General features: G+C 46.4%; 3 protein-coding genes across 3 annotated transcripts; 1 reads left to right on the top strand and 2 right to left on the bottom strand.

The window, feature by feature from the left end:
* Nucleotides 1-161: 161 nt before the first annotated feature.
* zftraf1 (zinc finger TRAF-type containing 1) lies at nucleotides 162-6,822 on the bottom strand. The gene is made up of 7 exons (XM_029167036.3): nucleotides 6,300-6,822; nucleotides 5,714-6,054; nucleotides 4,718-4,812; nucleotides 4,048-4,191; nucleotides 2,901-3,112; nucleotides 2,630-2,808; nucleotides 162-2,469 (listed from the first exon to the last, which is right to left on the bottom strand). The coding sequence occupies exons 2-7, from the start codon at nucleotides 5,999-6,001 to the stop codon at nucleotides 2,257-2,259; spliced, it is 1,131 nt and encodes a 376-aa protein (XP_029022869.1). The 5' UTR covers nucleotides 6,002-6,054; nucleotides 6,300-6,822; the 3' UTR covers nucleotides 162-2,256.
* Nucleotides 6,823-7,602: 780 nt separating this feature from the next.
* dclk3 (doublecortin-like kinase 3) lies at nucleotides 7,603-12,180 on the bottom strand. The gene is made up of 7 exons (XM_029167027.2): nucleotides 12,042-12,180; nucleotides 10,841-11,046; nucleotides 10,628-10,759; nucleotides 9,403-10,536; nucleotides 9,200-9,332; nucleotides 8,928-9,095; nucleotides 7,603-8,823 (listed from the first exon to the last, which is right to left on the bottom strand). The coding sequence occupies exons 1-7, from the start codon at nucleotides 12,103-12,105 to the stop codon at nucleotides 8,219-8,221; spliced, it is 2,442 nt and encodes an 813-aa protein (XP_029022860.1). The 5' UTR covers nucleotides 12,106-12,180; the 3' UTR covers nucleotides 7,603-8,218.
* Nucleotides 12,181-16,958: 4,778 nt separating this feature from the next.
* Nucleotides 16,959-20,016, top strand: fabp3 (fatty acid binding protein 3, muscle and heart). The gene is made up of 4 exons (XM_029167043.3): nucleotides 16,959-17,118; nucleotides 18,575-18,747; nucleotides 19,489-19,590; nucleotides 19,669-20,016. Exons 1-4 carry the CDS (start codon nucleotides 17,046-17,048, stop codon nucleotides 19,720-19,722), a joined length of 402 nt encoding a protein of 133 aa, XP_029022876.1. The 5' UTR covers nucleotides 16,959-17,045; the 3' UTR covers nucleotides 19,723-20,016.
* Nucleotides 20,017-20,060: the final 44 nt, after the last annotated feature.

Below are 20,060 nucleotides of genomic sequence, written 5' to 3'. Positions count from 1 at the left end.
AGGCACAGATGAATATCCAACTAATGCGGATCCAATCTAAGTCTTTACAGACATACACCATGTACCTAATAAGTGGATTCATGTTATTGTTCAGGTGCTGGGTAAGTCACTTTGCACTTTCTTCTCATCACATTCAATGAACCATCTCCATCATCCACACAAAGCTTTAAAAGTAAATTTATATTTCATAACTGCAGTACCACATGCATAATTCATATGATCACCGTTTCACAAAGCCAGCTCTATTTTTGCCCCTTGTGCATTCAGACACGCTCCACACAAAAACGTGAGCAGCAGTGCAGGTTCCATGATCTTTAATAAAAGGCACATGTACAGCCATAGTGAGATGAGTGAGCCACTGTCATAGAGACGAAGCATTAAAACACAAGTACAGGAAGTAGAGGTCAGGAGGAGAGAGATCTATCTGCTTTACAGTAGAATCTACTTAAGTAACATCATCTTCTTCTTCTTCTTCAAGTAAGTCTAACACTAATACATCGCTGTGGTAAGGTAAAACCGCCCGCCCCCACCCCTGCCACACACACGCACACGCACACGCCCACACAACTCATCACCAGCCAAAGCCTTGTCTTCTAGTAAAGTCTTCTCCAGGGGGCTGTTGAGCTTGGAGCACACGGGTCCAGATCTGTGCTCGCCGTTTGTGTTTGATCCCCTGGCTGCTGCAGACTCGTCCCTGTGGCCGGATCAGCCTGTTTGAGAGCAACGATTTACTGCTGGTCTCCTGTTGTCTGCAAGTTCCCATCAAATTCAATTATTGGTATATAAGACCTAGAATGCAATCAGCCCCAGGTTTCACTGTACGTCAGTTAGTTTTGGTTCTTCTGTTGAAGCTAAGCTTTTATTTGCCAACATTGTGTCAAAATATATTTTATCTAAAAATGTTTTCAATCAATGAGTGAATCAAAAGTAAAATCATCAGCAACTATTCTAATAAAGACTTTGATTTTGGAAACATTTGAAGCAAAATGCTCCATATTTTCTGGCTTCCAAACTGAAAAAAATCATTTTTAAATTAAATATATTTTTGCTTTTCAATGACAAACAAGTTACTTAAAAAAAAACTTTGAACTTCAGTTCAGTGACTATTAATGGACACCTAAAGATATTCCTGCAACTAAAAAAGCAACTGTGGGGCTTTGGCTTTTTGATATCTGCTGGTCCTGTGGTCTATGAGTTGTATTGTGGTGCACAGCAGGAGACATTGACTAGAATATCTATCCACACGCACTCACACAGGCAGCTGTTCACATGCTAAAACCAAACTAAAAGGAAAATAAAAAGTTCACAGGTACTTAAATATTAAGAGAGGGTTAAGAGAAATAAAAATAGTATTAGTGTTGAAGGTTAAATATAACCACAGCTGCAGGAATAAGTCAAAGAAATAAAATATGCATGCAGCCAGGCCATCTCTCCTCTTGGTGAAAGGTAAAAGGGGGTTAAATGGGGGGATGTCGCCTTTTGTCTGCTCTGACAATGTCTGAGGGGCAATATTTGCTAAAACAAAAATGAATGGTTGGTGGGAATTGGGCCTTAAGTGAATAAAGGGAGGGGAAAGGGAACAAACACTTTTTACACACACATACACAATCGTTCTCTCGACATTCATCCACATGTCCGAAGAACAGCTCAGTAGAGTCAGTTGCTCTATTTTCACATTATCACATTGTCTTTGGGACATTTAAAACATGCAAGCAGACTTTGGGCTGCACCCCAGGGTCCATCGAGTAACTCAGTCACACACACGCAAGCACGCACGCACGCACGCACGCACACACACAAAACAAATGCAAATCCTGCTTTGGTCGGCATGTGTGCTACCTTTGGCTGTAGGTGTCAGGGTGAGTGGTCAGGCACATCCTGACCTTAAAAGAGCCACTGCACGTACACACCAACCATCTCAGAGGAACCCCCACCCCTCTATCCCATAGAAATGCCCACCCATCTCCATAGCAACTCACAACTCCCCAGCAAGGGGTCTCACTATCTTGTAAAAAGAGGTAAGTGTAATTAGTGGCGTGTGAATATTTATATTTTGTGTGTATGTGTGTGTGTGTGTGTGTGTGTGTGTGTGTGTGTGTGTGTGTGTGTGTTGAGTTAAGAGGTATCAGTGGTTCAGTGGTGTCTTTTTAATCTTCATCGCATCCTCTCTCTTCTTTCCCCCACAGCTTGCATCACCCCAATCCTTCGTGCTCCTCCTCCTCCTTCTCCTCCTCCTCCTCTTATTCTTCTTCCTCCTTACTTTTGGACTTGGAAGATGAACAGGCGCAGGTTGATGTTTTTGGCAGCCAGCAGTTTGTTGCACTCCACAGAATCAGAGATGGGGAGAGGGACGTAATCTGTCTCATTAGCGTCATTGCTGAAGGAGTGGTGATGGATGACCGGCTTGATCCGCACATCGTCGTACGGACCCTTCAACAGCAGGAAGGAGCACTCCAGGGAAGAGTTCACCTGCGCATGCACAGACACTGTGTTAGCTTTGAGGACTATAGCAGGCTGGATGTCAGTATTATAGGACCGCTTTCAGAACAGTTCCAAGCTTTTGGAAACTGCTGAACAGCATTGCCCAAATTCAAGTTTAAAAGCTCTGAAAAACTTTAAAGATAAACACCTTGCTCTTGAGGATGAGCTGGAAGGAGAGGGTGCGCTTGCAGGAGAGGTTGGGGTTGCGTTCAGAGTCATTAACGCGGGCCTTTAGCACCCACGTCTGGTTGAGAACAGTGAAGCGTGGCGTTTCATAGTACAGGCGAGTGATGAAGTCATCAGTGCGGTACGGCCTGAACTGCACCTCTGGGTGGACACACATTGGGAAGTTTTGAAACAGGATGAGATGTGAAAGCAAAAGTTTCAAAGTAACATCCACTAATGTTCATTGTATGCACCTGTGAAGCCGATCTTCTCGTAGCACAGCAGGCTAAAGATGCTGTTGTACAGCTGCATGTCTCTGTGGTGATTCTGGTCCATCTCCCCCAGTATTCCCATCAGCTCCGTTCCCGTCTTAGTGGGGTGGGAGCACTCGCTCTCGTGTGCTGGGAGCTCGTGGAAGGGACCCTGCCAAGGACAGCCGATCCTCTTGTACTTACATTGTGTCACCCTGGCAACATAATGGCAAGGTGAGTTAAAACAACACACTCTGTGAAGGTAAGAGGTAGCTTTGAATAAATTAGAGCCTTCATCGAAGCACTTTCTGATGAATACATGTTACTCTTTTGCATTGAGTGTGAAGCAGTAATAATATCAAAAGGTACTTATTAACCTGGCATGAACTGAAGCTAATTAATACTGTACTAATGATAAGTCTTCACTGAGAGCCAAGCAAGAGGAAAAAAACACACCAATTGATATCACTTACATTCTGACAGAGGTGCTTTCAACGGGTACCTGCTCAGTTTTTAAAGTAAATTAAGGTGTTAATGATGTGAATGGTTGTGGAATAAAATTAAAACCTTCAACATTGATTTAATTCAACTTGTGTAATTTTTAACTAAAGTAAACTACCTGTAATCAACAGTATTAACTCAATACATTCTCCAACATCACACATTCGCCTTGAGGCACGTGTCACCCTCTGCCCTCGTCGAATGTAAAGCTACAAACTGTTCCCATGTGTGTCACTCCTGAAGATCACAGCCTCACTTTTATCTCGGGAACCTGTCAGATCCTTCTGTCTGACCTGACCCTGAACACCTGGTGTCTGCCTTGGCTGTTGTCATGGCAACACAAGCACGGATACTAATGTCCTGAGGTCGCCTGTCGCTATGGCAACAACCCCATAGGATTTCATACATGCTAATTCAAGTGGACTAAGTATACCACACGCGCACACACACACACACACCCTCCCACATACATCGAATAATAACCGTTGATTCAGTCGGTTGTTTTAAACAAAAGCACAGCATCGATTTTTCCATTTCCTCTTGTTTTTCTTTAGCAATAGTTTTAGAACATTTGTGGTTGGAGTCAGTGTTTGAGAGACTTTTCTCGCCTTCAGTAGTTAGGGTGGTAGTGTGTGTATCTGGCATATACCTGTCTTGGCACTCTTCTTTCTGGTGTCTCTCTAAGCTGGAGCGGGGGAACTGTTTTAAGCAGAAGGTACATTCTGTCGGCAGCTCACTGACAGCCTTCTCCACCGCGAGGTTCCTACAGCATAGGTTCTTGCTGATCTCACACCTACACAGACAGAAAACCATGAATCATACCTCAGTGCAGCGCTTTATATATACATTAGTTTTAAAGGTATGTACAATATGCTCATACAAGTTTGTGAACAGCCAAAACTGTAGGCAGCTGTCTGGCAGGGGAAAAGTTATGAATTAATGATATTATTTTCAATATAGTGTATACTGTACAATGCAGATTTATAAGGCAGCCTTTTTAGTGAATAATTACATAAAATTATTCTTCTAAATAGCATTGACAAACAAAAATGAAACCTTAAATAAATATCTTACATCACTTTAAATTGACAAAACTAAAATGAGAATTTTAACAGTTGTGATAAACCAAGCTAAGAACTGCTGTGTCAAATAAATATACATGAAAACACAATATAATTTTAACATCAAACAAAATCAAAGTAAAGCTCCACATAACATCCACCTATAACCACAAACAGTTATTTAGGTAGTTAGCGCATTCTGACTTTGCTCGTATTTCTATGTACATTGTTGGGAACGCTCTGTGGACAATGGTCTACCTGCAGTTGGGACACGTTGCCTGCTCCTCTTTGAGACGAGAATCAGCCAAGAGGTGGATAAAGCAGCCCGCACACATCAAATGTCCATTGGTACACTGTGGGCAAAATGGTTAACAGGTGAGTAAACCAAAGTTACTGATGAGCTTAAATGAAAGTTAAAATGGTAGAAAGGACCAAATGGTGCAAACTGGGAAAGGCTTATGTTTACGAACCCGTGGTATATTTTAACACTGAAAGAGAAGTAAAAAAAAAGATCTTTGGAGACAACCAGGAGGAACTCAACTAATACTGTTCCTCACATTAAACCTTATAAATGCCCAAAGATTAAGAAAACATTGATGATGCAACTATTACAAAATATAACTAGGAACTTTAATAGAGAACTTTCAATGTTTTGAATTTCTACATTAATAATGAAAAAATGGTGTTATATAAATCTTCACAGGCATAATTTTGCTGGCCATGGATCATTATGCATCTACCTGTATGTTGCGTTATGGGTGAAAACATGACTACTTATTTTCACACAGCAGGGTGTGTTAATGTTTAACATTAACCACACAATGATTCATTAGAAATGTGATCGCCTAACATTGAAAAGAGAACCGTTCCGGGACCTGAAGGAGCTTATCGTGCTTTGAAAAGCAGAGATGGAGATCATTGTTGAATTCTGGAGCTTTGAGTTCAGGTGGGGGCTCAGGGGGGAGTTTACTATTGGGCTATTTGGGGAAAACTCACAGTATAATGTCATAAACACAAGCCAACACAGCTGTGCACCCGGCTTGGGTGTGTCGTGGCTCCATTTTCAATGAAAACACTTGGGCCTGTGGTGGCTCTAGTATCACAAAAATATGAGCAGCTCGCCAGCACATTCAACAGGTTGATGCTGGGGTTGGGACAGGCGGATGTCTAGAATGACGCCCGGCTGGCTGGCTGCTGTTTGACGGTACATCTGGGAGGTATGAGGGGAAGGTTTGTGATTGACACCACGTTTACCTGGTATACAGACGCCTTGGGCAAGTCTAGGCACACGGTGCAGCACAGCACTGAGTACAGTCTCTCCTCCAGCTTCCCTGACTCTCCCTCAGGGACTTTCACCCTCTTCTTGGGTGGCTCGTCCGGATCTGGCTCGGGCCCTTCGCGGCGTATCCCGACCTCCTCCTGCATGGCCGCGACCCCGGCGACAGCCTCCACCGCTGCCCCCACGGCCCCGACCCCCAGGCCGGCCGAGGAGGAGCCAGGGGCGGCCGCAACGCCCACGTCCCTCTCTTCCAGTGAAGACATGGCGATGACGGTCTAAAAATGTCTGCGATGAACCTGCCGCGACCAGGCTGAGCCTAAAATATTAGCAGGTTAGCTCAAAACTAGCCTACAACTTGTCGAGCTAACGGTCAGCTGACAGCTAGCTAACGTTAGCTAGGCTAACGCTACGGCAGCAGCCTGTCAGGAAGGCTAACTTATTATTAATGCCACCCTACACTTACGAACTTGCTTTTTAACACGCCAATGACTGCGTAATAACGAGATCATGTGCAAATTTTAACGATGACTAAATCAAAGGTTGACTAGTTAGTTGACTTACAGTGCGGCTAGCAGACTATGCGGCTAGCTACGTTGACAAAACACAGCAGTCCTTTCCCTTTGCCCAGGCAGAACAAAAACAACTCAGGCGCCTCTCAGCTGTTGTTGTGCTCTCGACGCCGTTATTCGCAATGACAGCAGATTACAACGATGTGCATCAGCGGCCCAGCTCCGCTGCTTTTCTACCGTCCCTGCTCCGGCACCGTCTAACTGTCCACGGGACTCGCGGGACCTGTCGGTGATTAAAGCCGCGAGTAGACACAGTTCTGTTGGGACTCGTCTCTCTGGCTACACAGCCATCTTTGTTTTTTTTCCTGTCCGTCTCCCCCGACTTCGCCCCGCACAGCCTTTACGACTCCGGGTCAGATTCGATATTACTCAAGCAGGTTCTCGATCGCGGCTAATAGCAGAAGTTGCCGGTTTAAAAGTAAGTATTTTGCGTGTATCTGCATCGGCCTGTACGTGCCAGCAAGTACTTGTGTAGAGCCGTGAATTGGCTGACAGCGGAATGTTTTGTTGTGGCAGATGACTTGGGGTATTTAAAGAGTTTTTAAGGGCGCATGCGTAGTGAGCACCTGCGGGTCAGGCTATGGCAGGACTTGAAAGGTCCCCACAACCTGATATGCGACAAATTTAGGCCACGCCACCGGAGCGCGCATCTTTTGCGCGATTGCAGTTAGGAGCGGCGTTATTTAATAGCTCAATAACGACGTCTTTATAACGGCGCTGACTTCCTATAGAACTTTATAACAGAAACACACTTTTACTTCCTGTGTTTCCTACCTGTACTTTCACTGGCACAAAAATGTCCTTCAGGACAAATGTAGTGATGCCTGTCTGATTTAATTATGCTGACAGTGCGTTTATGCCCGTCAGAATGGTTCAACTGGTTTGTTCTGATAAGGATGCATAAGGATCCAGATTTCTGGCCTCACACTTTAAAGGGGTGAGGGGTACTTGTGTGTAGGGGATGGGGGGCTGCGCGTGTGTTTGTGTGTGTGTGTGTGTGTGTGTGTGTGTGTGTGTGTGTGTGTGTGTTTTGGGACAGGATGTTAAAGTATCAGCTGTTTGCAGTTGGGAGGGATAAGACTGACCACTCCCACTGGACAGACAGATAAACCTTAATGGGCTGAGTGGAATGAAAAAGGAGCCATAACACCTTCAGCTATGCACCAACGCAGCAGCCGTATGTGGACACGCACTGTGTCCAGAAAGCTGGGCTCTTCCCATGATGAGCTACTGTACATTACTTCACATTACTGTGTTCAGATTCTGCCACTCAGTCAAAAAAGAACATGCATGTATATGGTAAACATGGCAGACTTTTACTATAATGAAATAAGAAGTTCTTGGTACAGATATTTTTAGCTTATGACCATAGTAAACTGATGTTTCTAGATAAATGATCCTAAGACATACTTCTAGGAACGGGCTATAAATATGAAAGAAACATGGATCAGTGTCATTGCACAAGCCGTGAAGGAATAGCCGCCACTAGGAATGACACATGATTACATATCATATCCTCATCATAGGTTACACAAAGAGAGGGAACCCCACAACATTAGAACAATGACAGTCTGAAACTATGTATAAGTTCCTATAGAAGCCTGCTTGATCAACTCTATTCCTTTAATTAGTTCTACTGCTTCTCGGCTCATCATATGATCATGATTAATTGATGATTGCAGGATAAATGGATTAGACAGAATGATATCAATGATATTTGTCTAGTCGATCAGGCGCTAGTCACTAGGAGTAAGTCACATGATGTGTGCGTCATTCAAGAATCCTGCTGCCTTGAAATGAGCAGTGTTGCAACCATGAAGGCGAGGACTCTGATCTAATCACGTGCCTAAACGGGAGACGTGGGTGGGTAGGTGAGGGGCGGGGGGGGGGGGGGGGGGGGGGGGGGGGGTCTCAGCTGGACAGTCTTGGCCTGTGGTTGTGATTGTGTGCAGAGGAGAGGCGAGGAGAATGGGGCGAAGGAGGTGTTGCTGCTGTGCTGGTTGAGGACAGTGAACCCGCGGGCGGCTGCTGCTGGTCGTGCTGGGCCGTGGCGTGGAGCCGGCTCAGGTCGGCACTGGCTCCGCGTGGGCCTGAGGGCTGCTGCATTGCCTGCCTGCTGGGTGAGCCACAGTCTGTAGAATCACACTGTGGCTCCTGTGGACCCGGCGTGTGCTCCTCGACCCGTGGAGATGCAGCGCGGACTGCACTCCCCTCCTGCAGGGCGTCCTCGCCCCGTCCCCGTCCCGTGACCTTCTCACTTTGCTTGGCATCTCTCAGGGTGCTTTCCCTCCAGCTCGCGCGTCCCGGTGCTTTGTCTTCGTCAGTTTCTGCCGCGGGGGTCTGAGCCTGGCTCTCAACTTCACCCGGTTCTGCTTCAGCCTGAGTTTTGTCTGTGAGCGCCCTCTGCCTGCACACGGAGGCCATAGCCGTCACCCAGGGATGCAGCAGGGTCTGCTCTGCTGTCAGCCTCGCGGTGGGGTCTGGCTGCAGCAGAGCTCTGACAAGGCCTCTGGCTTCTGCTCTTAAACACACACAGAGAATAGCACACAGGACACATGTATGAATATTTGGACATATGCAGCACGATCGTGGCAGAACGCTATTTATTTCTGTGTCTCACCCTCTGAGATAGGGTCCCAGTAGGGGGAGAGAAAGTGGAGATGTCCTTCTTTTATCAGCTCAAACAGCTCTTCCTGATCACGGGCTTGACTACGAAATGGGGGGAAGCCGCACAGCAGGATATAGAGAATGACACCTAACGCCCATACGTCCACGGCTACACCATAACCTGCAGGTTTAAAGCAGGCAGGGTTAGAAGAGAAGGAAGAAGAAAGGCGGTGAAGGTGGTCAACATGGAAAAACTCATAGCACGAAGCAGCAACTAGCACTGACCTGCCTCGTGGAGAATCTCTGGGGCCACATATGTGGGAGTGCCACATATGGTGAAGACAGGCTCAGTCACAACCATGGCGAGGCCGAAGTCCCCCAGCTTCAGCCTGGAGACGCCCGCCGCCACTCGCTCCAACTGGGAACACAGCGAGAACGGGTCAGAGGCGGACGCCGGCGGCCGGCACCGGTGGCGGACGCGCTCTCACCAGCAGGTTCTCGGGTTTGACGTCCCGGTGCGCGATGCTCTTGCCGTGGATGTAGCTCAGCGCGTCGCTCACGTCCGACACCATCAGGCCGGCCTCCGCCTCCGGGAACCTGCCCCTGTCGCTGATGGCCTCGAACAGGTCGCCCCCGTCCACCAGCTCCATCAGCAGGTAGAAGTGGGTGTGGGTGTGGTGGTGGGCGAACAGCCGGACCACGCGGGGGTGCCGCAGGCTGCCCAGGAGGCTCAGCTCGTTCTGCATCATGTGCTCGCGGCCCGCCAGCTTGGCCCGCTCCACCACCTTCATGGCGAAGGCCCGGGCGCCGCCCCCCCGCCGCCGGCACTCGCGCACCACCGCGAAGTTGCCGTCCCCCACCACGCGTCCCATGTCGTAGCGCCGCTCGATGTCGGCGGCGGTGACGGCGTCGCCGCGCGGCGGGGGCTCCGCGCGTCTCTCCACCGGAGCCACGTCTGGGTTGAGAAGCTGCAGCCGCGCGGGCCTCTCTGCGTCTGGGCTGAGCGGACGCCGCGGCTCCCTGTGTTTCCTCGGCACAGGCGGGAGCGGGACCCTCCCCGGCAGTGGGCTCATCCGACCGGCCCCCTGCTGTCTGGCCTGCCGCGCCAGGCAGCTCTCGCACAGCGGTGGAGCGACTACGTCCTCCTCTCTAGAATCACCGTCGCGCTGGAAGGGGCCGGGGACAGGAAGCGGCCTCGGCCCAGACGCCCCCCTCCCACGCAGCCGCTGCAGGTGGTTGGGCGCGTGGACGCCTTTCCTGCACGCCTTCTTTTGATGCGGCTTCTGCACATCTGGGTGATTGTGTTCCAGCTGTTGTGAGTCCGCGCGGGGACGCGTTTGCGTATTGGCGGGTTTCGTCCCCGGCGCCGGCTCCTCTTCGCGCCTCTCCGGGCTCGTCTCGCCGTCGTCTGTCCCCTCGCTGTACCCGCTGTCGGCCTTGGCCGCCTTGTCCGGCGCCGGGCGGAGCTTCTTCTCCCAGGCGCACAGGGCATCCGCCCGGTAATGGGCGTGTTCTGGGAACAGCTCCTCCAGCGCTTCCTGTACGGCGCCCAGCTCGGGGCGAGCCTTGCCCAGCGCCAGGAAGGCCGCCTCCCCTCGGAAGAAGTCACACACGCCCTTCACCTGTAAAACAGACGTGGGGGGGGGGCAATGTGGAGGCTGCTCATCAGCTCGTGTTCCCTCACGGGTCACGGTGGCCGTGTTTGGGTCTCACCTCTCGCGCGTGGGTCGTGTACAGGCGTGTGACCCTGGATCTGTGCCAGCGCGGAAACCCCAGCGCCTCAGACAGATCCAATAGCAGCTGCTCGAAGGACACCACACCCCTGCGGTTCAGCAGCACCGTTACCTTCAAAACACCAGGATGTGTTATTATTATATGAAAACAGTTATTGTGAACCTGTCCAGTCTGGTGTGATTGTAAATGTACCTTCCTTAGTGAACTCGGACCGCAGGGACGGACCACCGTGACCAGATGGGGCCGCTCTGCGCTCTCCTCTGCGTGCCGGGTATGAAAGAGAGAGACTTGGGGAGGAGCTGGGAGGTGAGGCCTGCAGACGGGACCTGTGTGGCGAGGACGAGCGGGCCATGTTTGGGGCCCCCCACCGGGAAGCTTCATTAAGGAGACAGGTGGAGCTGAAGCAGGAAGTGAGAGAGAGAGAGAGAGAGAGAGAGAGACAGGTGTGTGAGAAAGCAAGAGTTGTGTAATTGAAGGTATGTCATTACCCACATAATTGCTCCATTCCTCATTTTCTTCAAGGCCCCCTGTACAAAGGAAGACTCATAAGTAACACAACACCAGTTCCTCATCCTGTGTGAGAGCGTACATGTGAAAACGAATCCGGCTGATCAGATTTGAGTGTTTTCCATCACACAGAGTGCAAGGGCCATTTGAGATTCTTCAAGCACCTTGTCCCACGGGCTGAATAATTCAGGCTTCCTTAAGTCATACAAACCCACACACACACACATCAAAACAAAAGCTTGCTTGACCTGTTTAGGGCTTAGCTGAATCTGCATGAATAATGAAGCAGCAGGGAGCCAGGACACCTTTGACGTTTCACTTTCTGGCTCAGACGCAGACAGAGAGATGTTATCCGTCTGGCCAGTGGGGTTTTTATTGTGTTTCCAAAAACAACGGCAGACAGAAACAGATCATTTATCTTTAGGCTGACGGTGGTCTGTTTACACACACACACACACACACACACACACACACACACACACACACACACACACACACACACACACACACACTTTACACACTAAAGCTTTTATTGGTCCTATCCCATTAAGAGCCAGATGTGACCAGTCCAGAAAGACCTGTTGTTGGGGCCCTCGAGGGGATTTGTGTGAGTGTGTGGAGGCTGTGCATACCTCTAGATACTAATATGAGGACGTTTGAGTGATATTATTAAAAACTAATAAATTAAAAACTAAAAAATCATATCAATAATATTAGGAAATAGGATAAACAGGAAATAGTTAAATAATAGGAATAGCTGTAGCCCCTGATTAAATAAGTTAGATTAAATAATTAATACCCAACATGATTCTGTTTTTGTGATAAATATTCAGTAGCTAGTTTTCCTTAAATAGTCTTGAATCCATCAATCAGTACGCTGACTCACCTGCCACTCTGCTCCTGGCGTTTCGCTCCTCACATCCATAACGGGCTCTGAGCGGATGTGTCATGTCTTTCCAAAATAACACACCAGCATCCAGTAGCACTTATTTTGAGGCGTTGTTTAATTTCCCCATAGGTCGCCGCTTGTCCGCTGACTCCCCGGGGAGGTAACGGGATGCGCCGCGAGTTGACCGGACCTGGTGTAGCTGTACTCGTTACCATGGATACACGTCGAGTTTGGCGAGTAGGGAAGACCGGAAATTGGGTATGTTTATCAAAATAAAGCCGTTTGTGAAACATATTAAATTGCGACCTAGAATGACGATCTACGGAGCCGAATAGCCTGTTATTAAACGGTGTGTTTAATAGTGGTGTGTTTAATTAGCCATATACCTTAAACTAGCAGCATTAGGGCAGTGGCGGAGGTCGTTGAGTTTTTATTTTGAACCATCTTACCGGAAGAGATGGATTTCGTTGTTTGATTGAGTTTGAGTTTCTTGTGAAAGTTTTAGAGAAATGAGGTAAAAGACACCGCTGCGCTAGAGTTGCTGCGCTATAATCAACAAACGTCATAGCGAGTGCCTGTCACTATTATTGAATAATTAATTCAACTTTTCTCTGGTAAATAAGTGTATATAGAAACAGCTCATATGTAGGATATAAAAGTTTCTGATTCATAAAATGTTTTAATGTATGCGTTTTTTTATTTTTGCTTATTTATTTTGTTTTTGACTTAAAACAGTAAAGTATTGGTTTATCTGGATTTGACTAATACACATATGCAATTAGTTACCAACAAAGGTAGGTCTGACAAACAAGCACAGCTTATTCTTGCATGTAGAAAGTGAAGTCCGTAAGGCTGCACTCTAAGTGCCAGAGGACAGGACGTCACCTCTGTGTTGTCACCCGTTGCTACTGCCTCGAGTTTAAACCCTTTACATTTCTTGGAATACACTAAAAAAGAAAGTCCTGAATGCTCACATAAAACCGTTTTAATCCCACTGACTGAAGATGTTATGGTGAAAAATCACACTGACAGAGTGTGGGGGGAAGGTGCCAGTCTCCAACACAGTTACCATGGTTTCACTGATGGAATCTAAAGCTGGTCTACACACAAAAATGCCATCACTGAACAATACCCGATGCCCCCCACTACTCTGTCTCCAAGGATACTGGTAATATTGGAGCAGAAACCAACAATTTCCTATTCCGGCTCCTTATCCTGAACTAACCCCTGAAACTTATGTGTCTTTTCTGTAAATTAAAATAGTTGTTATTGGCGCATGAAAGTCATAAGGGGTTGGATTAAATACGTTTATACTTCTTCCAAATCCTTTCCAAACATCTTATTTTGTTTATTGGCCTTAGTTACCGTTTGTCTTTTATTTTCTATATATTTTACTGTATATTGTATGTGTGTTGCTAAATGTTCGAAATAAACTATCCAAACAAAAACAAAGTCCTGTTCTTTTATATTGTGGGTGTTTATCAAATGAAAAAAAAAATCATAAGATAAAACTTTGTTCATTCAACAGTGGGACAAATAAAGGTCATACTAAGTTTGCTATTATTAATAAATATACTAACATTATTATCTTTAAAAAAAACAAAAGTATAGCATTTAGGCTGCACAGTTTATTTCAGTAGCAGTTTTTGGAAACGATTTAAATGTTGTAGACAATATTTTTACAAATAATATAGTGCTTATATAATCACTAAACTATCTACACACAATAATTATACCTACTTAATTATGCCGCATTTCAAGAACATGGCCCTCAATAGGCAAATATTCTAGTAGTGCATTAGCAGTATCTTCCCAGCAGAGGGCGCACATTCATCTACGCTAAGTGCCAACAGCTGGTCTCTGGCATGTAAATATGGGAAAGAGTCAATTGCTCCCTGGAAGTTAGCGGTTACCGGTCTTTTACATCACATATTTATGCATTGAAGTCATTAACATGTAGTTATCAGACGTTTTATTTTGAGATGCCTTCGTAGTTACAACTTCCAAAAAAGAAGAAAGAAGAGAATCTGACTGAGCAACGCTGTGCTGTCCATCTGTTTCTTCCTTATTTTAAGCCTGTTGCTGGATCATCAGTAGATTTATCATATAAAAGAAATCAAGGAATGCAGAGATTCCACAAAACATTGACAGAAACACTGCACTGCAGTTGCTGCTCACAATATCTGATGATAGAATACAATTAGTCGCTGGAGAGGTTGAAGAAGCTAGTCGATCTGTTACGGTGGAAAGAAAATGGAAAGGATTTAATTAAATTTAGTAATATTTACATATTTTATTTAATGCAGACCACATTAAAACATAAACTCTCTCTGACTTAACATGATGAGTTGTCTTTGATCAGTTAGAACATGACTTCTTCAGCTTCAGCTGTGTAATTAATATCAAATAATGAACCGGTTCTGCAAACCCTCTGTGATGACTGTCCTCGGGCCTGTTGAGTCAGCCCAATCTAATAAACAATAAGTAAAATAACCTCGCTTTCTCAGGATCAGTTGAATGAACTGCATCGAGGTGGTGGCAAAGTTGAACGAACTTATAATGATTTACAGTGCATCCATTACAGGTTGTACTCTATAAAAGACGTCTTTAACGCGATGAACTCGCTTTGTTTAAAACTCTGCTGAAGCATGACTCACGCAGAGCTCATCTGGTCCATTTAGATCATTAAAGAATCTTGTTACCCAGTCTCCATATGGACAAAGGAATAGAATATGAGAAGATGAGTAAAGCAAGCGTGTTGAACGAATGAATAAAAGTAGTGGTGTTTGTTGACATCCAGATGTTTATTCAGTGGCGCTGTTCACACAGTCACTAGAAGGCCCTGACAAACCTGCAGGACATATTAACATTCCTCAGTTTATGGCATCTCGCGGCGAACCCGGCTCCTCAGCTCCATGCGTATTTCCCCACGCGCGCTTACAGACTTGCCTGCCGCGCCGACTCTCTGGCTGCGGCGGCTTCGAGGGTATAGAAGCCATAAGTGCATCGTGGGTCATCCACCTCGGCAGCGGTCTGGCCAGCGGAATCGATTTTTTTAATGTACACGTGGATCCGATAAGTTCAACGCACTGGAGATCACCACACTGAGCCCAGTGTAGGTTCCTCCCTGTGCAGCTGTTAGAAATGTGTAGTTGGTATGTGCAGTGAGGTTCTTTCCCCCAAACTGCCACAGAGACTCCAGGGTGTTATAAATTCTGAGCCCAGTGACGTCTCAGAGCAGTTTATCACAAAGCTGCACAGTCAAACACACACTTGTGCAGCCTGTGCTCCACAACAGGCCCAAATGACTTCGACCCTTCACCTCTTTCGCTCTCTTTGTGTTTGTGTTTGCACCTGTTGGTGTCAAATGTCGAACCCATGCACCGATCTGTCCCCTAACACACATGTCGCATCCGACACGGTAATGGATGAGAGGCTGCGGAGGACGAGAGCAGAGGAATCAGGCCTGTAGCATGGTGTGATGTGACGTAACAGCGCTCACTATTGACTTTTCCTCCAAATCCCTGCTTTTAATTTGTGTGTGCAAGATGGGACGGGTCCTTTGCTGTGCGCTTGTTGTTACACAACTCCCCGAGTTCGTTTAACAACTCCAGTTATGGTCATTTTATCAGATGAGGGCATGTCAGATGAATTGGGCCTTACTAATGGGTGTGTGTGGGATAAGGTAAGGACACGTTGACTTGTCGTCACCCTTTGAGGCCTCAGCACTTTACTCTAGGGTAGAGGTTAGTCTGTACTTCAAAGTAATAGTTTGACATGTTGGCAGATGTGCATATTTGCTTAACTGTTAACGCTTAATCTCACCTGTGTTTATTTAATAGTCCATTTGGTTATAAACTGTTTTGTTTTGCTTTGTACATAAACTAGAAAAAAACAGCATCAGCTGGTTGTTTAGTGAATGAGTAGTTTGTGAATTTTAATTTGTGGCTGTAAAAATTATGTCGGGACAGTGGGTAACAGTTCACATCTTCAGTCTCCAAAAAGACGAATAGCTTCAGCAGGTTGAGGGAGTTTTAGCCTTTAGACAGTTTATTGCTGAAATGCTATTTTTCAGCCAAAGGGCCACATATTTAGACACAAGACAAGGTCGTGTAAAGGAGGAAAAGGCAACTGTATTAGTTTTTGCAACACATGGCCTTTTTATTGCAATGTCTGGCTTTGGAGCCAGTGGATTCCTCTGAGATGTGGAGCCACAGGGCCCACGTCAGGTCGGCGCTTCAGAATCCACGCGGGCTTTTACAGCAGCGCTTCAGTTCCAGTCATGCATAGGTTTCCACCACCTTCTGACAACCTTATCGTCACACTCACGCACGCACACGCCGTCACGTGAGCGTGTTGTGTGTTCATTAGCGTGTCCTTGGTCACCCTCTCCACTCAGACGGGCCAGATTAAGGTCGGTAAAAGTCAAAAAAGCACAACTAGAACGCAGCAGTAGAGTGAAAAATACACACTGGGCCCGTTGTAGTGTTTCTTTCAGCTCCAACCGCCCCCACATAGAAATCAATCAACTCTAATTCCCCCAGGCTGTACTTTTATCCTCTTTCACTATCTCTGAATGTGGAGGCCTCTTTAGACCGCCCTCTTTTCAGACTGATTGTCCCTGAACCTCCCTCCTTCACTCTTTAATATTAGTTCCAATAGGGGAAGTGCAACATATATACTGTACAGCTACATTAGCAAAGAATATCTAGCTACTCATATCAATTCAAATTAAAATAAATTTGACTTGAATGCATAGCCATGGCTGCAAAAACCAGCACATCACTCGTCTTTGTGCCTTGTGTCGTCCCCCACCCCTGCGCATCACGATGACGTCACGAACAGCCGGTGAACGCCAGCCAGTAGGATCGCGGCGAAGCTCGCGGTGCTGACTACGCTTCCTCGGCCTCCCTCCCGCCTCCGTCATTCTGTCGCTCGCGCTCTCCCTCAGCCGCCTCGCGCCGTCTCTCTCGCCTTCGTTTCCCTCGCGCTGCTGCAACCATGGTCGAGGCTTTCATCGGCACGTGGAACCTCAAGGAGAGCAACGGCTTTGACGAATACATGAAAGAGCTCGGTAAGTTCGTGTGCGTGGCGTGCGGGCGAGCGCGCGCGCGCGAGCATACGCGTGAAACGGAGGATGCGAAGGTGCAGGCAGCGCTGCGCGTGAGCACGTGTGAAAATGAAGCTGAGGAAAGATAAACAGTTTAATCCGTGGAGGAACCTGTTCGCGCAGGGCGTGGGAGAAGAAATACGAACAACTAAAGCAGGAACCAAGATGGAGAATTTAAAAAAAAGGGGTAGAAGAAGAAGAATGGTGGAAAAGGGAAGAGGGATAAAGAGCAGTGGTTTACCGCATGGCCTGAGCGCTGGAGACGAGGGAGGGGCCGCCTGATGGTGCAAACATGCACCCCGCTGTGAGAAAGTCTGAATGGCGAACAACTGGCGTTCTCACACACACACACACACACACACACACACACACACACACACACACACACACACACACACACACACAGAGCAGCACATTCACACACTGGGGGCAAACACTGGGTGACCTTCGCTGAACGCTGACCATTGTTGGAGGTTGGGGAGGAGTTAAATATCAAGACGGTCTCCAAGCTGAGGACGAGGAGGGGATGGGAGAGGAGCGCACGGGAATGTCTCGCATGCATAGTTCTGCTGTGTGCTGTGGGTTTCACAGCCACAAAGAATGACTTGACTGTTTCACCGTGGACCTGGTTTCAACTGGGATATGAACCCGATTCTGGCCGTAATCTAAAAAGAACGCCTGAGGTTCTAAAGCGGCCAATGGGGACGAGACACGATGATGGACGTGTGGTGGACACCCAGTCATGTGCCTCAGCCAAAGGTTTCCCAGCTGCTGGGTTGGGTCAGACTTCCACATTAGCACATGAGCTTTTGAGTCATGTTTGCATCACGAGATCAAGATGCACTTTTATTTTACACGCCCCAGTGAGAGCACACTGAAAGTGAAAAATTGTTAAAAAGGAAGTCTATCCAAGCCCGTATCACATGAGAAGTGTAGGACTAGTCGTGGCTAGCACGCCAGGGTGGTAACTTATCATTGTGTCAGCCGTGGGAAAGAAGCAGCGTCAGCTCTCGGAGATGAACTGGATTGTCAGCCTGTAAAAACAGGACATTTTCTGGTAGCAAAGGGTGTGAGTCACTTTTATCCAACCCAAGATGCTTTAGATCCCAGATGCGCACACAAACACACAAAAGGGAAAGTAACCATTTGCACGTGTACAAGCCCAGACAGGCAGTCAGGTCTCAGGGACCCTGCAGAATTGGAACCACACGCTGCCGGTTTGGACGGTAGACAAATGCAGATTAGAGCAGGAAGGAGAGCCAGAGGGTAAATATGTGGTGACATGTTTGATCTTTGATTAATATATTAAAATATGTTAACAATAGATTTGTTAGTTTACTATGATTAAACTTTTGCTCAATATTTATATCTTGTCTTGAGTGCTGTCTTACACTCCAATACTGTTTTTTCTTCTTCACAGGTGTGGGCTATGCTACTCGCAAACTCGCCAATTTCACAAAGCCCACAACTATTATCTTGTATGACGACGAGTGGCTGACCGTGAAGACCCAGAGCAGCGTCAAGAATACAGAATTCCGCTGCAAACTGAATGAGGAGTTTAGCGAGACCACCGCTGATGACAGAAAGGTTCAGGTGAGAGGTCGAGGGTCAGAAAGTGGTTAAAAGAAAGAAGACCTTCTATTTTACAAATTTGTATTTCTTTGATAAAGTTTAAGTTCCTTTTGATGATATGAGCATTTTTATAAACATTTTTTCTATAACTTACTGTATCTGTAAAGAATTCAGCTGTAGTCATGAAGTTTGTGGATGGCTTTGATTTGTCACCACTGGGGGCTGTTTTTCTTGGCTTGTTAATAAAGAAACAGTTAAATAGTTCAAAGAAGCTGCAGACTATAAACCTCTGAGTCTACCAATATCCCCGAATAGCTGAAAACATTGTAGTTTTTTTTAAATATAATGGTTTATAATGCTCACTAATGATCTAGTGACATAATGATCACTAGATTGTTACTGATGCTTTACAGTGACAGTGCAGATTTTAAAAGAACACGTGTACACATTGTTCTCTCTCTTGAACAAATGTAACAAAGACTATGTTTGTATGAGCCCTTTACTCAGAAGTCAAATGTTGCTATGGGCTATAAATGACTTGGCTGAGTCACTTTATCTTCTGTGTACTTATGTACTGTTTAGAAAAGGTCTGTATCAACAATGATAGTAATTGCAATGTTAAAAGTTCAAATGATATAAATGTGTAATGTATAGTGTTAATCCCCAACAAACTATATGGAAAATTAAAAGGCACAACCAAATACACTTGACTAAATCCTCAAGATGTCTGCACTCTGAACATTCTTGTCTTTCTGCCCCCAGTCCATTGTAAAAATAGTGGATGGGAAGATGGTGCACACACAGACGTGGGAGAACAAAGAGACCACTCTGGTCAGGGAAATCACTCCTGACGGCCTGTTGCTGGTCAGTGCTCACACGCCGGTTCATTTTACATCTGTGGGTTTATTGGATCTGAACTTGTTTTTTCTATTTCCAATACAGACACTGACGATGGGAACTGTTGTTTGCACACGTCGCTATGAGAAGGCACAGTAAAACCTACCACCCCCCCCAAAAAAAACCCAGAAGGCCGTGCGAGGGAACCCATGTGCTGCCAACTTAATGTTCTTTTATTCTGGACATTCAGTATTAACCTCATGCTGACCATGCCGTCCCTGTTCTCCCTGTCTCACCCATGTTGGTTCCTCCTACTGTAAGAAACCCAGTTATTGTTTTATTCTGTAAAATCACAGCCATCCGTGTTTTAAATAAACTGGAACAGTGTTGGAGTTTGAGGCTTGGTTTATAAGACCTGAAAATAACAATAAAAGTTCAAAAAGTTGGATCAAGTGATGATGGTCTGTCAATGTTTATTTGATGGCATCTGAGTCCGG

This window comes from Betta splendens, chromosome 11, assembly GCF_900634795.4.
Source record: "Betta splendens chromosome 11, fBetSpl5.4, whole genome shotgun sequence".
Classification (NCBI taxonomy): Eukaryota; Metazoa; Chordata; class Actinopteri; order Anabantiformes; family Osphronemidae; genus Betta; species Betta splendens.
This window is presented reverse-complemented; position numbering and strand designations above follow the sequence as displayed.

Bases quoted from the DNA above. Each gene is read 5' to 3' on its own strand.
- zftraf1 (XM_029167036.3), bottom strand. From the start codon at position 6,001: ATGTCTTCACTGGAAGAGAGGGACGTGGGCGTTGCGGCCGCCCCTGGC. The intron at 4,813-5,713 runs GTAAACGTGGTG...TTTTGCCCACAG, and splicing joins CCAAGGCGTCTGTATACCAG to TGTACCAATGGACATTTGAT. The intron at 2,470-2,629 runs GTGTTTATCTTT...GTGCATGCGCAG, and splicing joins AGCTCATCCTCAAGAGCAAG to GTGAACTCTTCCCTGGAGTG.
- dclk3 (XM_029167027.2), bottom strand. From the start codon at position 12,105: ATGACACATCCGCTCAGAGCCCGTTATGGATGTGAGGAGCGAAACGCC. The intron at 11,047-12,041 runs GTGAGTCAGCGT...TTCCTGCTTCAG, and splicing joins CGCCAGGAGCAGAGTGGCAG to CTCCACCTGTCTCCTTAATG. The intron at 9,096-9,199 runs GTCAGTGCTAGT...TTAAACCTGCAG, and splicing joins AGAGATTCTCCACGAGGCAG to GTTATGGTGTAGCCGTGGAC.
- fabp3 (XM_029167043.3), top strand. From the start codon at position 17,046: ATGGTCGAGGCTTTCATCGGCACGTGGAACCTCAAGGAGAGCAACGGC. The intron at 18,748-19,488 runs GTGAGAGGTCGA...TTCTGCCCCCAG, and splicing joins CTGATGACAGAAAGGTTCAG to TCCATTGTAAAAATAGTGGA. The intron at 19,591-19,668 runs GTCAGTGCTCAC...TTTCCAATACAG, and splicing joins CTCCTGACGGCCTGTTGCTG to ACACTGACGATGGGAACTGT.